Source organism: Megalobrama amblycephala, linkage group LG22 (genome assembly GCF_018812025.1).
Source record: "Megalobrama amblycephala isolate DHTTF-2021 linkage group LG22, ASM1881202v1, whole genome shotgun sequence".
Taxonomy (NCBI): domain Eukaryota; kingdom Metazoa; phylum Chordata; class Actinopteri; order Cypriniformes; family Xenocyprididae; genus Megalobrama; species Megalobrama amblycephala.
In genome coordinates this window covers 10,136,699-10,152,857 of record NC_063065.1, presented here as the reverse complement: position 1 = coordinate 10,152,857, position 16,159 = coordinate 10,136,699, and the positions used below count along the sequence as shown (strand labels likewise).

Sequence of the window (16,159 nt, the reverse complement as noted above, 5' to 3'; positions counted from 1 at the left end):
GCAGTCTGTATAATTCATAAACACAACTTCATTCTTTATAAATCTCTCCAACAGTGTAGCATTAGCCGTTAGCCACGGAGGACAGCCTCAAATTCACTCAGAATAAAACTTTAACATCCAAATAAATACTTTACTCACATAATTCGAAGCATGCATGCAGCATGCATGACGAACATCTTGTAAAGATCCATTTGAGGGTTATATTAGCTGTGTGAACTTTGTAAATGCGCTGTAATATAGTCGACAGCTCGTGTGGCAGGGAGCATGCGATTTAAGGGGGTTATATGGTGATTTGCTGCTCAAAAACATTTATTGTTGTTCATGTAAAAATAAAACAGTTGTGCCACTTAATTTTTTTTCAGGATTCTTTGATGAATAGAGTTTAGAAGAACAGCATTTATTTGAAATAGAAATCTTTTGTAACAATGTAAAAGCCACTTTTGATAAATTTAAAGCATCCTGGCTGAATAAATGTTTATTTCTTTTTAATGTTAGTATAAATATGCGCATTCGCACTGTCAGTAAATCAGAACTATTTCATGTGATAAAAAGAGCTAACACATGGATTCTACCATTTCCAGATTGCCTGGAAACCATTATTAACTGGACCAAAGGGAATCCCTGTGTTGTTTCCCAGTTTTATGCCAGAGTTTTTATTTCCTAGTTAGAATTTCCCCCTTGCACTTCTGTGTGAATCACATCATTGGCTAATATAAAACATCATCCTGGTCATTAAAGAACTTAAAAAACAAATTGCCTATCTTCCAGTTCTAAGGGCGTTTTCACACCTGGCTCATGGGGAGCGTTTGTTTTGAAACCTGGTGTGTTTTCTCCCTTAGTTCGGTTTGTTTAGGCATATATAAACAGTGCAATCGCGCTTGGTTCAAGCAACGAAACAAGCAGTATCATAATTCATAATGGGAAATGTGTTCCTCTTCAGCAAGAATGCTGTCCCGATGAAGCCCTGATTCCCACTCTAACTGCATTATAAATTATATATATGTTTTTAAATATAATTAAATATATGTAATACAGCAGCAACAGATAAAACCCACAATAATCCATGGAGCAAACTTGTCAATCCATCTTGATGGATCGTGCAGAGGAACATAAACAGGTGAACTCTAACCAATAAGAGGACAGTTTTACTTACATGTGACTTGCATAAACGCATTTTGGTATGCTTTGAAATGTTGCCTTGTGAAAGCGAACCGATCAAAGAAGAAAATGCAACATTGTATCAAATTAGGTTCTTGTTTTGAAAAAGCAAACGATCTACAGGTCTGAAAATGCTCTAAAACACCAACTTCTGTTTGGTTTGAAAGCTTCCCTATTACTTTCTTGTCAAGTTACAGTTTCCATACATGAGTCCTCAAGTTTCTACACAAATCCTTTCCCCTTCCCATCTTATTAATTTCATCTGTCAACTCCTCAAGGAGCTCAAAAGGTCAAACATTTGTTCCTCGTGACCAGGCGGAGCCAATTTCGTCGTTCACTGGGAAAGCTCATATTCCTCTATGCATATTTACACGCTCTCTGCGGGAGGCTACCAGAAACTCAGTTTTTCCCATATCCAGGTGTCTTACAGAGGAGTTAGAAGTCGTTAGGGATATTATCCATAGTCCTGCCCTCTATGATTCAGAAAAGTCAGTAAATGGAGACTTTGTTCCAGCTGAACTGAAGTAAAACCTTGAAGTTAAAGGGAGATTCTTGTAGAGTTAGGGTCACATGGAAAATTTGCAGTTCAGGTTTCCTGTGATGCTTTCTTTGCCTTTATGACCTGCTGAGCGCTCTCTTAAACACAGAGGAGGCATTAAATGAAAGCCAGATTGCTCCTGTAATGAGCGGGAGCAGCAGGCGGCTATTGCATGTAATCTGCATCAAGGCCTGCTCTCGGAGGAAATTCCTTCGAGAGGTTTAGGTCAATTTCACTTATGATCAGCCCAATTTGCTGGAGTATAGCGTGCTTCAGTTCTTCCCAACATGCAGGAGCAGCCCAAACTGTTGTGAAAAAGAACAGGACAATCCAAACAAGTCATAACGCAGAAGCCGTGTGACTCTGTAGTGGTGGGAGGAACAATTTTCCTCTCTGACTGAGCTGAGATCCTGTCAGTGCCATTGACGTCAAGCTGAATCTATAGTAAACCCACTGTGTACCACTGCAGCGTTTATTCTACGGGGACGTGACAAGTCCTCCCCTCCACTTCTGAAATCACACGACTATAGTGTCTACCGTCAGATGACGGTGTTTAAATGTGCTGCATTTCTCCTAGATAGAATAGCTGCCTAGGAATGTGTCACTCATGTATACAATATATTCAAACTATCCTGCTTAATTTATGTTCCCAGATAACAGCTTTTTGAATATGATGATTTGGGCTATACACCGTTAATCAAAATGAAGTCAAAATTTGGATATGGTCTGAAATGTTATGGTTGAATAATGAGTCATTATTAATATTATTACTATTCAGTATTATGATTTTTATGTTACTACACTGAAAAAAAATAACTTGTAGGATTTGATAAAATCCTTGTAACAATTTGCACATTTTAATTACATTTTACTGCTACCTGATATTATCAAGTAAAATCTACTTACTATTGAACTTAACATTCATAAAGAAATTAAGTCAATATTACTTGATTATATTTAATTTAATTTCACATATAGAATTAAGTAAAATCTACTTAACTAAGTTAAGTAAATTTAACAAAAATAACTCTTTACTCAAATAATATAACATTGAATTAAACCATGCTTCTAAAATGTGTGCTTTACTTAGAAACATGCAAGTAAACCCAGAGCTTCCCACAGGTTTGAAATATACTTGCGGTGGTAGCCGGGCGAAAAATCCTCCCATTACCCACGGCACAAAAATGGTCTACTACATGTGACAAACAAATAATGTGTGATTTTTAACAGTATTTTTATTTATTGAAATTAATTTTAATTACATAGCATATTACATCTAATTACATACTAATATTATGCATTGTAAATTATGCAAAATTACAGCATTTAAATGGTTCACCTTTTCCTATGTTCTCCTTGCTGTCATATAGTGTCTCTCTCCGTGAATGGGACACAGATTTTACTAGTAAAATTTATAAAATTAATAATATATCTGTCAAATAATGTTGTAGAACTTGTAGAATGCGCAACAGCGCCCCCTTGTGACTTTGCAAAATGCAGCGCCTGTGGGAATTTCAGCGGGAGTAAACAGTTCTGATGCACACATAACGAGCAGGTACAGAACGACTAGTTAATCGATCGCGGATGGTTTCATTATCTTGCGCGGATATAAAAGTATAAGAGGATAAAAATAATAAAAGCAAAAATGTGTCTCCAAATATACTTGGGCGGGCCGCCACGTATAATAACGGCCGCCCAAGTAAAGTCTATGTGTGGGAAGCACTGAAATAATACAATAGACTTCATATCTACATAATAAGAAATGCAGCACTCACCCGAACACAGATACTTCAATTCTTGGTACACAATACACAGTGACGGACAGTAATATTCGATAGATCGTTTTTGAGTATGATTGTGTCATTTTGAATAGAAAATGAACTCCAGATTTCACAAAATTGCAAGTTAACAAATGTAACAACAAAAGCAATGAAAAACAGCGTAAATACAGCTGGAAAACAGCAAAAAAATTAAACCTTATTAATTATTCATGTCCTGGTGCATGATGGGAACACCAGTTTCAGAAAGGTTAAGTAGGTTTTACTTAATTTTATATCGTATAAAGTTAAATTAAGAAAATTAAGTTGAAGATTGAAATCGTGATACGATCAAATGTTATAATTCAGTTTTCTGCATCTGGACCAAATATGAAATATTACTTTTGTATAATAATTCTAATATTATTATTAATTCATTTTAATTAATTAATTTTATTTTAAAAATGAAAATTATGTCATTAATTACTCACCCTCATGTCGTTCTACACCCGTAAGACCTTCGTTCATCTTCGGAACACAAATTAAGATATTTTTTATTAAATCCGATGGCTCAGCGAGGCCTGCATAGCCAGCAATGGTACTTCCTCTCTCAAGATCCATAAAGGTAACCTTAATATTATAAAGCGATGAGAATATTTTTTGTGTGCCAAAAAACCCCCAAAATAACGACTTTTTAACAATATCTAATGATATCTAGCTTCGGAGCTTTACCAATCAAATCAGTGGATCGGAGCGCCAAAGTCACATGATTTCATTAGTTTGGCGGTTTAATACGCGATCCGAATCGCTGATTCGACTCAAAAGATTCATAACGCTCTGAAGCAGTGTTTTGAAATCGGCCATCACTAGATATTGTTAAAAAGTTTTTTTTTTGTTTTTTTTGTTTTTTTGGCACACAAAAAATATTCTCGTCACTTTATAATATTAAGATAGAACCACTGTACTCACATAAACTGATTTAAATATGTCTTTAGCACCTTTATGGATCTTGAGAGAGGAAGTACCATTGCTGTCTATGCAGGCCTCACTGAGCCATCAGATTTCATCAAAAATATCTTAATTTGTGTTCCGAAGATTAACGAAGGTCTTACAGGTGTGGAACGGTATGAGGGTGAGTAATAAATGACATTATTTTCATTTTTGGGTGAACTAACCCTTTAAAGGCAGCTGCATGAGATATTAATCGTTAAAGTTCAAATGTAATTGTAATACTTATTGTAATCAATTTCTTTTTATTTTTTTTACCAAAATGTCTCCTTTTTTTTTCATTAAGATATCTGAAGTTTACATTCTGAAATTGTGAGATTGTGTTTTTGATGAGTTTCAGCAGGAGAGCAATTTCCCTTTTACCGATCTCAAAGGAAATGTTCTGAAAGTGAATCAGCTGAATATACTGCTGATCTGTTTTAATCTGATTTTCAAGTCAATGAAGAAGGAGCTTGTTTCTCGTGGCATGTTGGGAAAGAGAGAGAGAGTGTGTGTGTATATGTGTGTGTACGTGTGTATGTGTGTGTAAGTGTGTGTGTTTGGGTCATGAGGGGTGAGTGCAGTGTGAGAATATCGGTGGGTCAAAGTTTAGTGAATATTTTGAAATAAAGCACATAGTTATGTGGATAGTTTCAATGCATAATATTTTGACTGAATAACCAAATTGACCAATGTTAACCCCAGGCTTTAATGTAAATGTAATGCTATTTGAAATGTATACTGGAGAACATCATATATTGAGTGAGAAATTTGGCCTGAGGAAGAAGGAAAGTGTTTTTTTCCACTGAGCATAGTGGCAGAAAGGCAGTGACATAACCTCAGACAAAGAGTCTCAGTGCTTTTCTTTGCTCATCATGTCTCATTGTCCTCTGGACGTACACAAATCGGGTGGCAAACAGTCTCCCTGTCACCCTCCCTGCTCAGGCTATTGTGTTTGTCTCTCTCGGGTAGACATCGGCCAGCCACGCTGAGATGACCCTCGGCTTCTACTGTGAGAACGCAGATGGAGCCCTAGCCATTGAATGTCCAAAGACCTTCCTGTGCATTATTGTTTTCGTACGCCCTCAACCTGGTGTCCATGGTGGAACTGGACGCAGCCTTTGTGGAGCCAGCCAAAGCTGACTAAATTGTTGAATTAAATCCAGCTTTGGGACAGAGGGGTGGGACATACCCAGTGGCCCACTGCTGGGGTGTCAGTAACCCTACAGTGTTGGCACGGGAAGAGCTTTGTGTTGACTGGCATCCATGATTGCACTTGTAAATTTATTTTTTGGTTCAGTGGAAAACATGGCTCATGTTGACAGGGTCATTTGAGGACTCAACTTGGAAAGTTCAATTGCCATGAGTTGTTTTTCGGGAACTTGAAATGGCCTTTTTTATTATTCACTTTTTATATTGGAGGGGACTGCAACCTGTCCGTTAACTCTTTCCCTCCAGTATTTTTATTTTATTTTTTTATTTTTTTATATAAAGTTGCCAGCCACCACCAGCGTGTTTTTTTGTTTTTGTTTTTTTTTGTTTTTCACAAAAAAATCATGGCCCTCAGAATATTTTGTTTTATGGATATCTGAACATGCAATATATCAAAAGAAAGAACAGACTCTCTACTTTTACACAAACAAACAAAAAACTTTATTCTAGCTTCATGCATTCTTTTTTTTATCAAGTTTCATCAAAAAAAGCAACATTTTGAGCAAAAAAACGAAGGAAATTGCGTTTTTGTCAACTTTGTTAACTTTGTATCGGATTCAGAATGATGATCAAAACACATGGAGTAGATCGAGTCCATTGCACAGTCCTATAGCTCGTCCTGGGTCGACATTTAATTCAGTAACGTTAGGCAGTTTTGATTTATAAGCTGTTTAATGTTGTTGATCTCGTTATTTTACATATGCATATGATTACATATGCTATCGCTTGTTTCTGCATCTTCTTTGCATGTGTTTTGATCAGGAGATTCAGTACTCTTTTTAGAAGATGCGTAATAGCGCCCCCCTACCTTATAACAATGAAAACACAGAAAGCCATAAAATGTCTTTTTTAGCAAGGAAGCGTTTTCTCATAAAAGACGAGATAACTCATAAATAGCAGGGAAAAAGTTAACTTGAAGAAAATTGGTGCCCTTAATTACAACATGGCAACATTTTTGCAAAATTTTATTACCAAACTTGCATTCAAACCATAGTTATTTTAAGATGGAAGTGTTTATGTAAATTGTAAGCAGTTGTAAATGCAGACTTTAGAACAGGTTCAGTTGAGGTATGCTGATCTCATACTTGGGTTTCTGCCATTTCTGTCTTTCCTGTAGTGTTGAACCTATTGACTTGTGGCTGATTTACACCTGACTTAAAAAGGGACCTGTTATGCCCTTTCCTATGTCTTGATTTTGTGTTAGGTTTTATATTGTTGTAGCACCTCTCTTCCCAGTCTGACAGTACTGCCCTGTTTAGTTCCTGTCTCTATGAAGCCCCTCCTTTTGAAAAGCCCAGTGTGCTCTGATTGGTTGGCTGGACCAGTGTGTTGTGATTGGTCAACCACTTTAAGTGTGTTTCTGAAATGTCATGCCCCTTACCATAATCGCAAGTTTCACAACACAACTCGAGTTTCGAATAACACAACTCAACCAGTCCTCGCCCCTTTTTTTTGTGTATGCTTTGGGTGGGAATTACTTAAATGAGGAATATTGTGATGTGTATGTTTCTGGAAGAAAACTCAAGACTACAATTGAGGCGTTCCAGGGAATTCAGAAACAATGCTTACTGATATAGAGAATAAATCAGTTTAATATTAACACAACAGCACAAGACTATATGAAGCTTCATGGTTGTGGAATGAACAAGGTGTAAACTCATGTGGCCATTCATTAGCATTAAGCCTGCAGTTTTTTTGTTTCTCTTATTGATTGCTTTGCATTGCATGTAACAAATTGAACAAGACTGTGCCTGACAGCTAAATAGAAATGGCAGAATTGCTCTGTAATATCATTAGTAAGCCCCCACCATTAAATGACTTGGGGAGTGCTCAGAGTGATGGATTCAGCCGCTGTGCCGCCAACATTACCTCAGCTGTCAATCTCTCTGAGCTGCAAGGCTTTCACTTCAACTGCTCCGTCAACTGGAAAGACTAGCAAATAAACGTGATTGAGAAGAACTGCTTGTTTTTCCTTCTGTCTTCGATTGCTGACAAATCCATGTAGCAGCGACATTTTTCTGATGGATATTGACAGTTACATATACGCCTATTTATTTGGACACCTTGGTTGTTTGGAACAGGCTGTAAGGCAGTCAGATGAAGGTGTCAAGGTGTTTATAGCTTGCTTAGATTGATGTTGTTTATTTTTACAGTTTGTGCATGCTTTGCGGTCGGTGAAAGGGGCTGGAGGTGCTTCTTATATGAGTGAGCTAATAAAAACTACTATTTCACCTGAAATACGTAAATATCTGCACTAAACCTGAAGATTTGCCAACTGTGCAACTGAGCCAGACTTGTTTAAACATTAATCCAGATCTGGAATGGCACCATTGTGAGACACCACAGTTATTCGATTAAGCCATGAGGCCCAGTGCATTCTGGACCACATACTATGTGACTGTATACACAGTAAATGCTTTATGGAGAGCTGTTTCAGTCTGCGACCAGCAGATTCCTGTGTTTAATAAATTGCTTCGCGGGTCCTTAAAAAGTCTTATATTTTTATATAGTTTTATAAAATTTAACATCATAAAAATTAACATAAGACTTAATTATCATTCCAAGATGTCTTAAATGAGGACGGAAAACCAAGAATCGCAATATGGCTTAAAGATTTCTGAGAAACACTGTTGATATTTAAAATCACCAAAACAAAACCACCACTACCTAAAAGGATCACACCCCTATCTTGATAGCTCCACCCCCAAATTCACTAACACACTATGCAACAGATGACACACTAATGAGTGTCTACGCCCCTTACTGCTGATTGGCTACAAGTGTGTTTCGGTGCTCGGTCTGATCCACTTTCAAAAGAGTTTTTCAGAAATTGCTTACTGCACCTTTATTGTAATAAATAAACTTCAAAAGGCTACAATTTGGATAAATAAAAGTGTGTGCTGCATGTTACAATGTAAAAATGCAGCACGATTGCTTGTTCTAAGGCTCACGCTTTCAGAGCAGTTTGCAATCACCGAAAAGCCCACATTTATGCTTTGATTTATGATTATTTGTGTTTATATAATTCATACCTGCAAACTTGTCACCTTTTGGCACCCCCCCCCCCCATATTTCCTTCATGTAATGCCTAATAAAGCAGCGCTACTTTGTTTACAGAGGGAACCAGAGTTACCACTATATTTCTACTATTAGATTTATTAGCATTTTCATTCAGCACATCTGCCATTTTTGTTCAGACCAATGCGAAGATCGAACCCTAACTTTACACAGCTTACACACAGTTTTGGAAATGTTAACAGATGGATCGGCAAGAAGCTAATTTGCATTAAAAAATGTAGCTTCTAGTATATTATGTATGGTCCAATTTTAAATGAATATATGTAATCATTTTGATTAATCCCTTTTCTTAAAAAAATGGTTTAAAGGCTGATATTTGAGGTTTTATTTTATAATTTTGTAAAGTTGTTTAAATCATTGTTTTTACAGTCATTTTATGGTTTAGGATGTTACCATTGAATCACATCCCTCCAAAACGATATTAATTTTATTTGTGGAGGTCTTAAAAAAGGTCTTAAAAAGCCTCAAATTTGATTTTTGCAGATGCCTTGAAGGAATCAGATTGGTTGTTTTATCCAATTTGTGCAGACTCTGAATCATTTAGAAAGGATATTGGTTAAATCAGGTTACTGTCAACAAAGAGTGATTGTCTCTCTCTTTTTTTTCCCTCTCTCTCTAGAAAGAGATTCAGGCAATGAGCCAGTGTCACCATCCCAACATTGTGTCGTACTACACATCGTTTGTGGTGAAGGATGAGCTGTGGTTGGTCATGAAGCTGCTCAGTGGTGGTAAGTCCTGCCGACCTGTTCTTTTTCCTCCAATCGAATCACTTAATTTCCATCTATTCCATTGGCTGCATCCAAGCACTGAAAAATGCCATTCAGTTATGTTGATTCCTATATTTATACAACATCCTGTGTACTGAGAGAACTTCATTTGGTTGATTTTTGAAGACAACATCTGAAGGAGCTTTGAAAGAAGTAAATTAACTCAGAAATATATATATTTTTTTAATCAAGACTTCATTTTTTATTTAAAAAAATATTTGACTGACAACAACCTTTTGAACAGTAGTGTATATTCGGTCCTTCATCTATCAAATACTGTTTGACTCATTAAATTAAAGTTTGCCTAAATATATAGATGGTTTCTCTTGGTAGTTGAAATACATTATGCATTTGTATTTCAGTTTTGAGTGCTATAACCACTGATTAGGATCTCAAATGAGCCGTTAGAATGATAATAGAGTCTGCCAGGAGCTCCCCTACGGAGTTAATGAGAGGCCGCTGTTAATTACAGCAGATGCATTAGTGCTGCAGCAACCTGAGACTCTCAGGATGATGTAGAGCATTATTGCATTATGACTGTGACCAGCACAGGTATCTTCTGACAATCTAGTCAGTCTGGCTTGTGAGGAATTTCTCCTGAGATGTGCACAGCATATCTTTGTCCTGACATATTAAGTTGTGCAAACAGATCAGAATTTGTTCTCTTTTTTGCAGCAGTGAAGGTGCTGTAAATAGCTTTATTTAGGGCTGCACGTTATATCAAAATAAAATCTATATCATGGTATGGCTTAGTGCGATAGTCAAATTGTACAGGGTACGATTTAGTTAAAAAATATATGCGCTGCATTTACACACACATAGTTCATGATACAGTGTTTCAGCGGTGCTTCATTATGAAACTGACAGCTCATTTTTTTATTTGCTGGGAACCCAGAAAAATAAAAGCTCATTTGAAAATGAAGAAATGAAGGCATAGATGTTAGTATTGTAATTTTAAGTAAAATAAAATATTTTTTGTCACCAGATTTTATTTATTTGAACTCTTTCCCATTCCATTGATGGAATTTTCCGTCATTTATGAGACAACGCTTCACCGCCATTAAAGTAATTTTCTGGCTTTCTGTGTTTTCACTGTTATTACTATGCTCATCTTCTGAAAGAGTACAGAATCAAAACACAAACAAAAAAGGAGCACAAACGAGTGATAAAACCATTGCTTATGCACATTGTCTTAGAAAAATAAAAATGGGATTTTCTCAGGTATTTGTTCAAAATATTGCTTTTTTTTATGAAACTTACCCACATTCAAGTGTTAATAAAAAAGAATGCTTAAAGCTAGAATAGAACAGAGGCTCTGCAATAATATTATTACAGTTTATTACTTATTTCATTTATTAATTTTATTTAATAGTCACAATAAGATCATAACTTCACACATTGAAGCGCTCCTTCTGTATGTGTGTGTGTATATATATGTATAATATATATATGTATGTGTATATATATATATATATATATATATATATATATATATATATATATATATATATATGTATGTTTGTGTGTGTGTGTGTGTGTAATTGTGTGTGCGCATAATTATTATTCAAGTTGATTTTCTGATCATATTCTTTTTTCCAAGCACATTTTACCAATTCCAAACCACATCAATCTTATTAACTACTATTAATTTTGTATTAAATCATTTATAAGTGATATGTAATTGTTCATGAAGGCTGGAAATGAAAAACGCCTTATATTGAGGTGTGCATAATTATTAAGCAGATTTTCTTTTACAGATAAAACGAGCCAAAAAAGAGATTTAACTCAAATTGAAAAGTCAAAAATTATTAAAAGCCCATGAGAAGGATGCAATACTAATGCAATACTAGAAATTGCAAAGTTAAAGCATGACCATTGGACAGCAAAATGCTCATTGGGTCAGATAAAAACGGGTAGAGAAGAATAGACATATGTTAACTGCAAACGAATTAAGAATTAAGATGAAGAATTAAGTGTGAAACCATTAGGAACCCAGCACCACCATTTTCCAGAACTGCAACCTACCTGGAGTCTCCAGAAGTGCAAGGTGTCAGGATCTCAGAGACTTAGGTTAGGTAAAGAAACTTTTTGGGAATTAATTTTTAGTCCATCACCTATCCTGAAATGTCCATCAGAGATGGACTAAAAACGAACTCCCAAAACGTACTGCCAGATTCTGGAAGATAAATTCTTCAAACAGTGGTACAAGAGGATTGGGTGCTGGTCCTTCAAGAGTCACTCTCAAGCTGTCTGTCTATAAAGCCTATATAAAAACAGTATTCATGTATTTTACATAGATAACAGGATAAACACAAACCAAACTATACATTAACAAGAAAACTGAACAGAACCAGGGTTATAAATAGACAGGAGGTACTAAGAGAACTCAATTAGACACATAATCAGTAACTAAGGAACCTAATTAGAAACGCAGGCAAACAGAGTGAAAAATAAAAGCAAAATGTTAGTCCTGTGAAAACTTTTATTTTTAAACTCTTCACTTTATTTGAGTTGGTTCTTGTAAAAAGTAAACCCAAGTATGACCACCCAATTTTTCAGGTTTTTCCCAAATCTTTCAGCTCTACAAGGATTTCACACTCAAAAAAAAAAAAGTCCTCCAATATTATGCAGCCCTGGTTTTAATTCAGATTTTTAAACAGCACATTTTCCTTCTTGATTGCACTGCATCCTTAAGCTCCAGTAGTGCTCCTGTCTTTCCAAACCCCATTGTGTAAAGCTACTGCTGAGAGTTTGATGATATGTTTCAAGCCAGCGTGTAATGCTCTGCCCCAGACGCAGCCAAGTGCTGGACAGGGAGATTATAGTCTGGCTCGTGCTGACACTGACAGCCGTGGGACGCGGCCTTTCTTCCCCTGGTGCAGAGCTGAAATCACTCTGTCTGGATAATCGCTGTTCATTTTACGCCTGTCATCAGCTGTCGTGCCCTCCCCCTTCTGCTTCTGCCAGCTGAAGATGCTCAGGTGGCACGCTGCCCGTCTTAAATTTGAAGGTAGGACATGACAGGTCTCACAGCTGGACTCAATGTTGTGCCTGGCACACAGGGCACATCACAGTGGGCTTAATATTAAATAATAATGCTCTCTTATCAAGTGGGGCAGGCAGCTAGTTTAAACATAACAGATACTGCTGTGTATTTATTGTGTAAAAAAGGGTAGGGAGCTAAAAATTGGCATCATTTACTCACTCTTATTGACATCTTCTGTGGAACACAAAAATGAAAATAGTGTTTTTTTGTCCATACAATGAAAGTCAATTGGGTCTAATCAGTGTTGTTTTGGACCCTGCTGACTTCCCTTGTATGGACAAAAACAGTTCAAAAACATTCCTCAGTATTTCTTCTTTGGTGTTTTGCATGAACAGTAAAGTCAAACAGGTTTGGAATGACATGAGGGTGAGTAAATGATAACAATTTTCATTTTTGGGTGAACGATCCCATTAAACATGAAGGCAAAAATTTTCCAATTCTCTTCAGTGAGCAATTAAAGAGCTGTTCTGCTCAAAGCCAACTGTTGGTTGATAGCCTGAAGTTGTGACCTCTACGTGCTTAACCGTCCCATCTTGACAGAGACGTTTGTAATATTCCCTTTGACAGCTGTCAGATGTGATGACGTAAATAGGAATGTGATTTCACATAAAGCTGCTTGGTGGCATTCCATAGTTTCAGCATAGGAAGTGTGTTCAGGAAAGAACTATGAAACATATAATCTCAATATCTTTAGTTTTTACTAGGAAAAAGCAATGTTGTTTTTCAAAGTAATGCGTTTTGTCATTCCCTCCACTTCCTGTGTACTCTGTACTGTCCTGTATCATAAAGGCAAAAAGGCCTTAAATTGAATTTGAAAAAGGATAATACATTTCATAGTTGTTTTATTCACTCGTGGCTTTACCAGATCTGGCAGAAAGTCATCTTCTCAGCCTGGCCTATTTGTTAGGTACAAAGGTATGTGAGATAAGGACACGATCAATAACTTCATTAGCACAAAGCACAAAAGAGGTTGTCCTCTCTGGCCTCTGAACAGCACTTGTGAGTAGATCTTTAACAGCTAGGATGGGAGTTTTACAACTTTACAAGCACACATTGGTGGCTGTTACCTGTGTGCTGCACTGGATATATATGGGTCATTCTACACAACAGGTGCCATTTGTGTACAGGTGCTGGTCATATAATTAGAATATTGTGAAAAAGTTCATTTTTTTATTGTAAATTATTTTAAAAAATGAAACTTTCATTTATACTAGATGCCCTACATGTAAAGTAAAACATTTCAAAAGTTTTTTTTTTTTTTTTTTTTTTTTTTAATTTGTCGATTAGAGCGTACAGCTAATGAAAGTCCAAAATCCAGTATCTCAAAATATTAGAATATTTACATTTGAGTTTCATTAAATGACCATCCCTACAGTATAAATTCCGGGTATCTTTTGTTCTTTGAAACCACACTAATAGGGAAGACTGCTGACTTGGCAATGGTCCAGGAGACAATCATTGACACCCTCCACAAAGAGAGTAAGTTACAGTTGGTCATTACTGAATGTGGTGGCTGTTTACAGAGTGATGTATCAAAGCATATTAAATGCAAAGTTGACTGGAAGGAAGAAATTGGGTAGGCAAAGGTGCACAAGCAACAGGGATGACCACAAGCTTGAGAATACTGTCAAGTAAAGCCGATTCAGACACTTGGGAGAGCTTCACAATGAGTCAAATGAAGCCGGAGTCAGCGCATCAAGAGTCACCACACTCAGACATCTTCAGGAAAAGGACTACCAAGCCACTTCTGAAACAGAAACAACGTCAGAAGCTTCTTACCTGGGCTAAGGAGAAAAAGAACTGGACAGTGAACAGTGGCCGAAAGTCCTCTTTTCAGATAAAAGTAAATTTTGCATTTCATGTTGAAATCATGGTCCCAGAGTCTGAAGGAAGACTGGAGAGGCACATAATCCAAGCTGCTTGAAGTCTAGTGTGAAGTTTCTGAAGTTAGTAATGATTTGGGGTGCCGTGACATCTGCTGGTGTTGGTCCATTGTGTTTTATCAAGTGCAAAGTCAATGCAGCCATCTTCCAGGAGATTTTGGAGCACTTTATGCTTCAATCTGCTGACAAGCTTTATGGAGATGCTGATTTCCTTTTCCAGCAGGACTTTAGCACCTGCCCACAGTGCAAAAACCACTTCCAAGTGGTTTGCTGACCATGATATTACTATGTTTTATTGGCCAGCCAACATGCCTGACCCCTGAATCTATGGGATATTTTCAAGAGTAAGATGAGAAACAGTCGATCCAACAATATACAGATGATCTGAAGGCTCAATAGTGCCTCAGCAGTGCCACAGGCTGATCACTTCCATGCCACACTTCACTGATGCTGTAATTTGTGCTAGGAGCAAGTCATTTGCTGTAATATGTGCTGCCGACCAAGTATTGAGTGTACAAATGAACATACTTTAAAGACCTTGAACTTTTCTGTTTTGAAAATCCATTTTTTGATTGATCTTAGGAAATATTCTAATATTTTGAGATACTGGATTTTGGACTTTCATGAGCTGTAAGCTCTAATAATCAAAATTAAAAAAAAAAAAAAACTTTTGAAATGTTTAACTTTACATGTAGGGAATCTAGAATATGAAAGTTTCATTTTTAAAAATAATTTACAATAAAAAAATTAACTTTTTCACGATATTCTAATTATATGACCAGCACCTGTATGTGTAAAAACAGAAAAATGTCTCTTATCTCTTTCTTTCTATCTTTCTTTCTTATTTCTATTTACCATGGGTTGAACAAAGTGCTGTACATAAAGTTAAAAGATAAACACAAGATGAACAATCCACTTAAAATATGAACAATCCACTTAAGCAGATCACATTTTGGAGACTTAGCATATTATACACACACACACTATAAGGAATTTCAACATAAACTCTGCATTCTTGAATGTGAATTATTTTCTAGTCATGAATGTGACTTTTTTTTCATCCAGCTAGCAGATTACCCAGAGCAATTAAAATTTTTGGTGAAATAATATTTTAAGCTGTCGCTATCTTGTAGGTTTTAAGCACAGTGTTTTGAAATATGGCTTTGTGCCCATAGTGACTCACAGCCCACTGAGAGACAACAGATGCTTCCTATCTTCCTTTTATTCCCTCTGCTCCTCCACCCTTATTTTCTTGGAGTAATCTTTCCCTCACCAGCAGCCCCGTATGGCCCTGTGCCCTTTGGCCCAGTGGGCACGACATGGCTTGTTCCACCCACACCAATGCAGGATCCTTAGGAAGGCAGCAGTGTCAGATAGTCTAACAACTGTTGGACAAAGAGTCATTTTCTTTTCCTGTTGCGGAAGCATAATTGGAATTACAGAATGGAGATTTCCTGGTGATACTGTTCCTCGAAGTGTCATGAGAGAATATCAAGAATGCTTTTGAACCACATGGTCACGGTTAAAGTTACTTTCAAGAGTATTTGGAATGGGAGTTTGGCTCATGTGAATGAGACATTAATCGATTTAGTCACATTTTCATCACATCTCAGCATGGGGCTTCACATGATTGAGGCGTTCCAGAATGAGCAACATTGGGAACATGGGAACGTGGGAAGTTTTGTTGATGAGCCCCTTACATTCATAGTTAAATGATTAGTTCATTCAAAATT

General features: G+C 36.7%; 1 protein-coding gene across 1 annotated transcript in view; it reads left to right on the top strand.

The window, feature by feature from the left end:
- oxsr1b (oxidative stress responsive kinase 1b) overlaps nt 1-16,159 on the top strand; it is a 63,723-nt gene that overhangs the window by 18,381 nt on the left and 29,183 nt on the right. Inside the window, exon 3 of the mRNA XM_048174425.1 lies at nt 9,350-9,458. Within this exon, the coding sequence (XP_048030382.1) occupies nt 9,350-9,458 (109 nt within the window). The remainder of the gene's footprint in view (nt 1-9,349; nt 9,459-16,159) is intronic.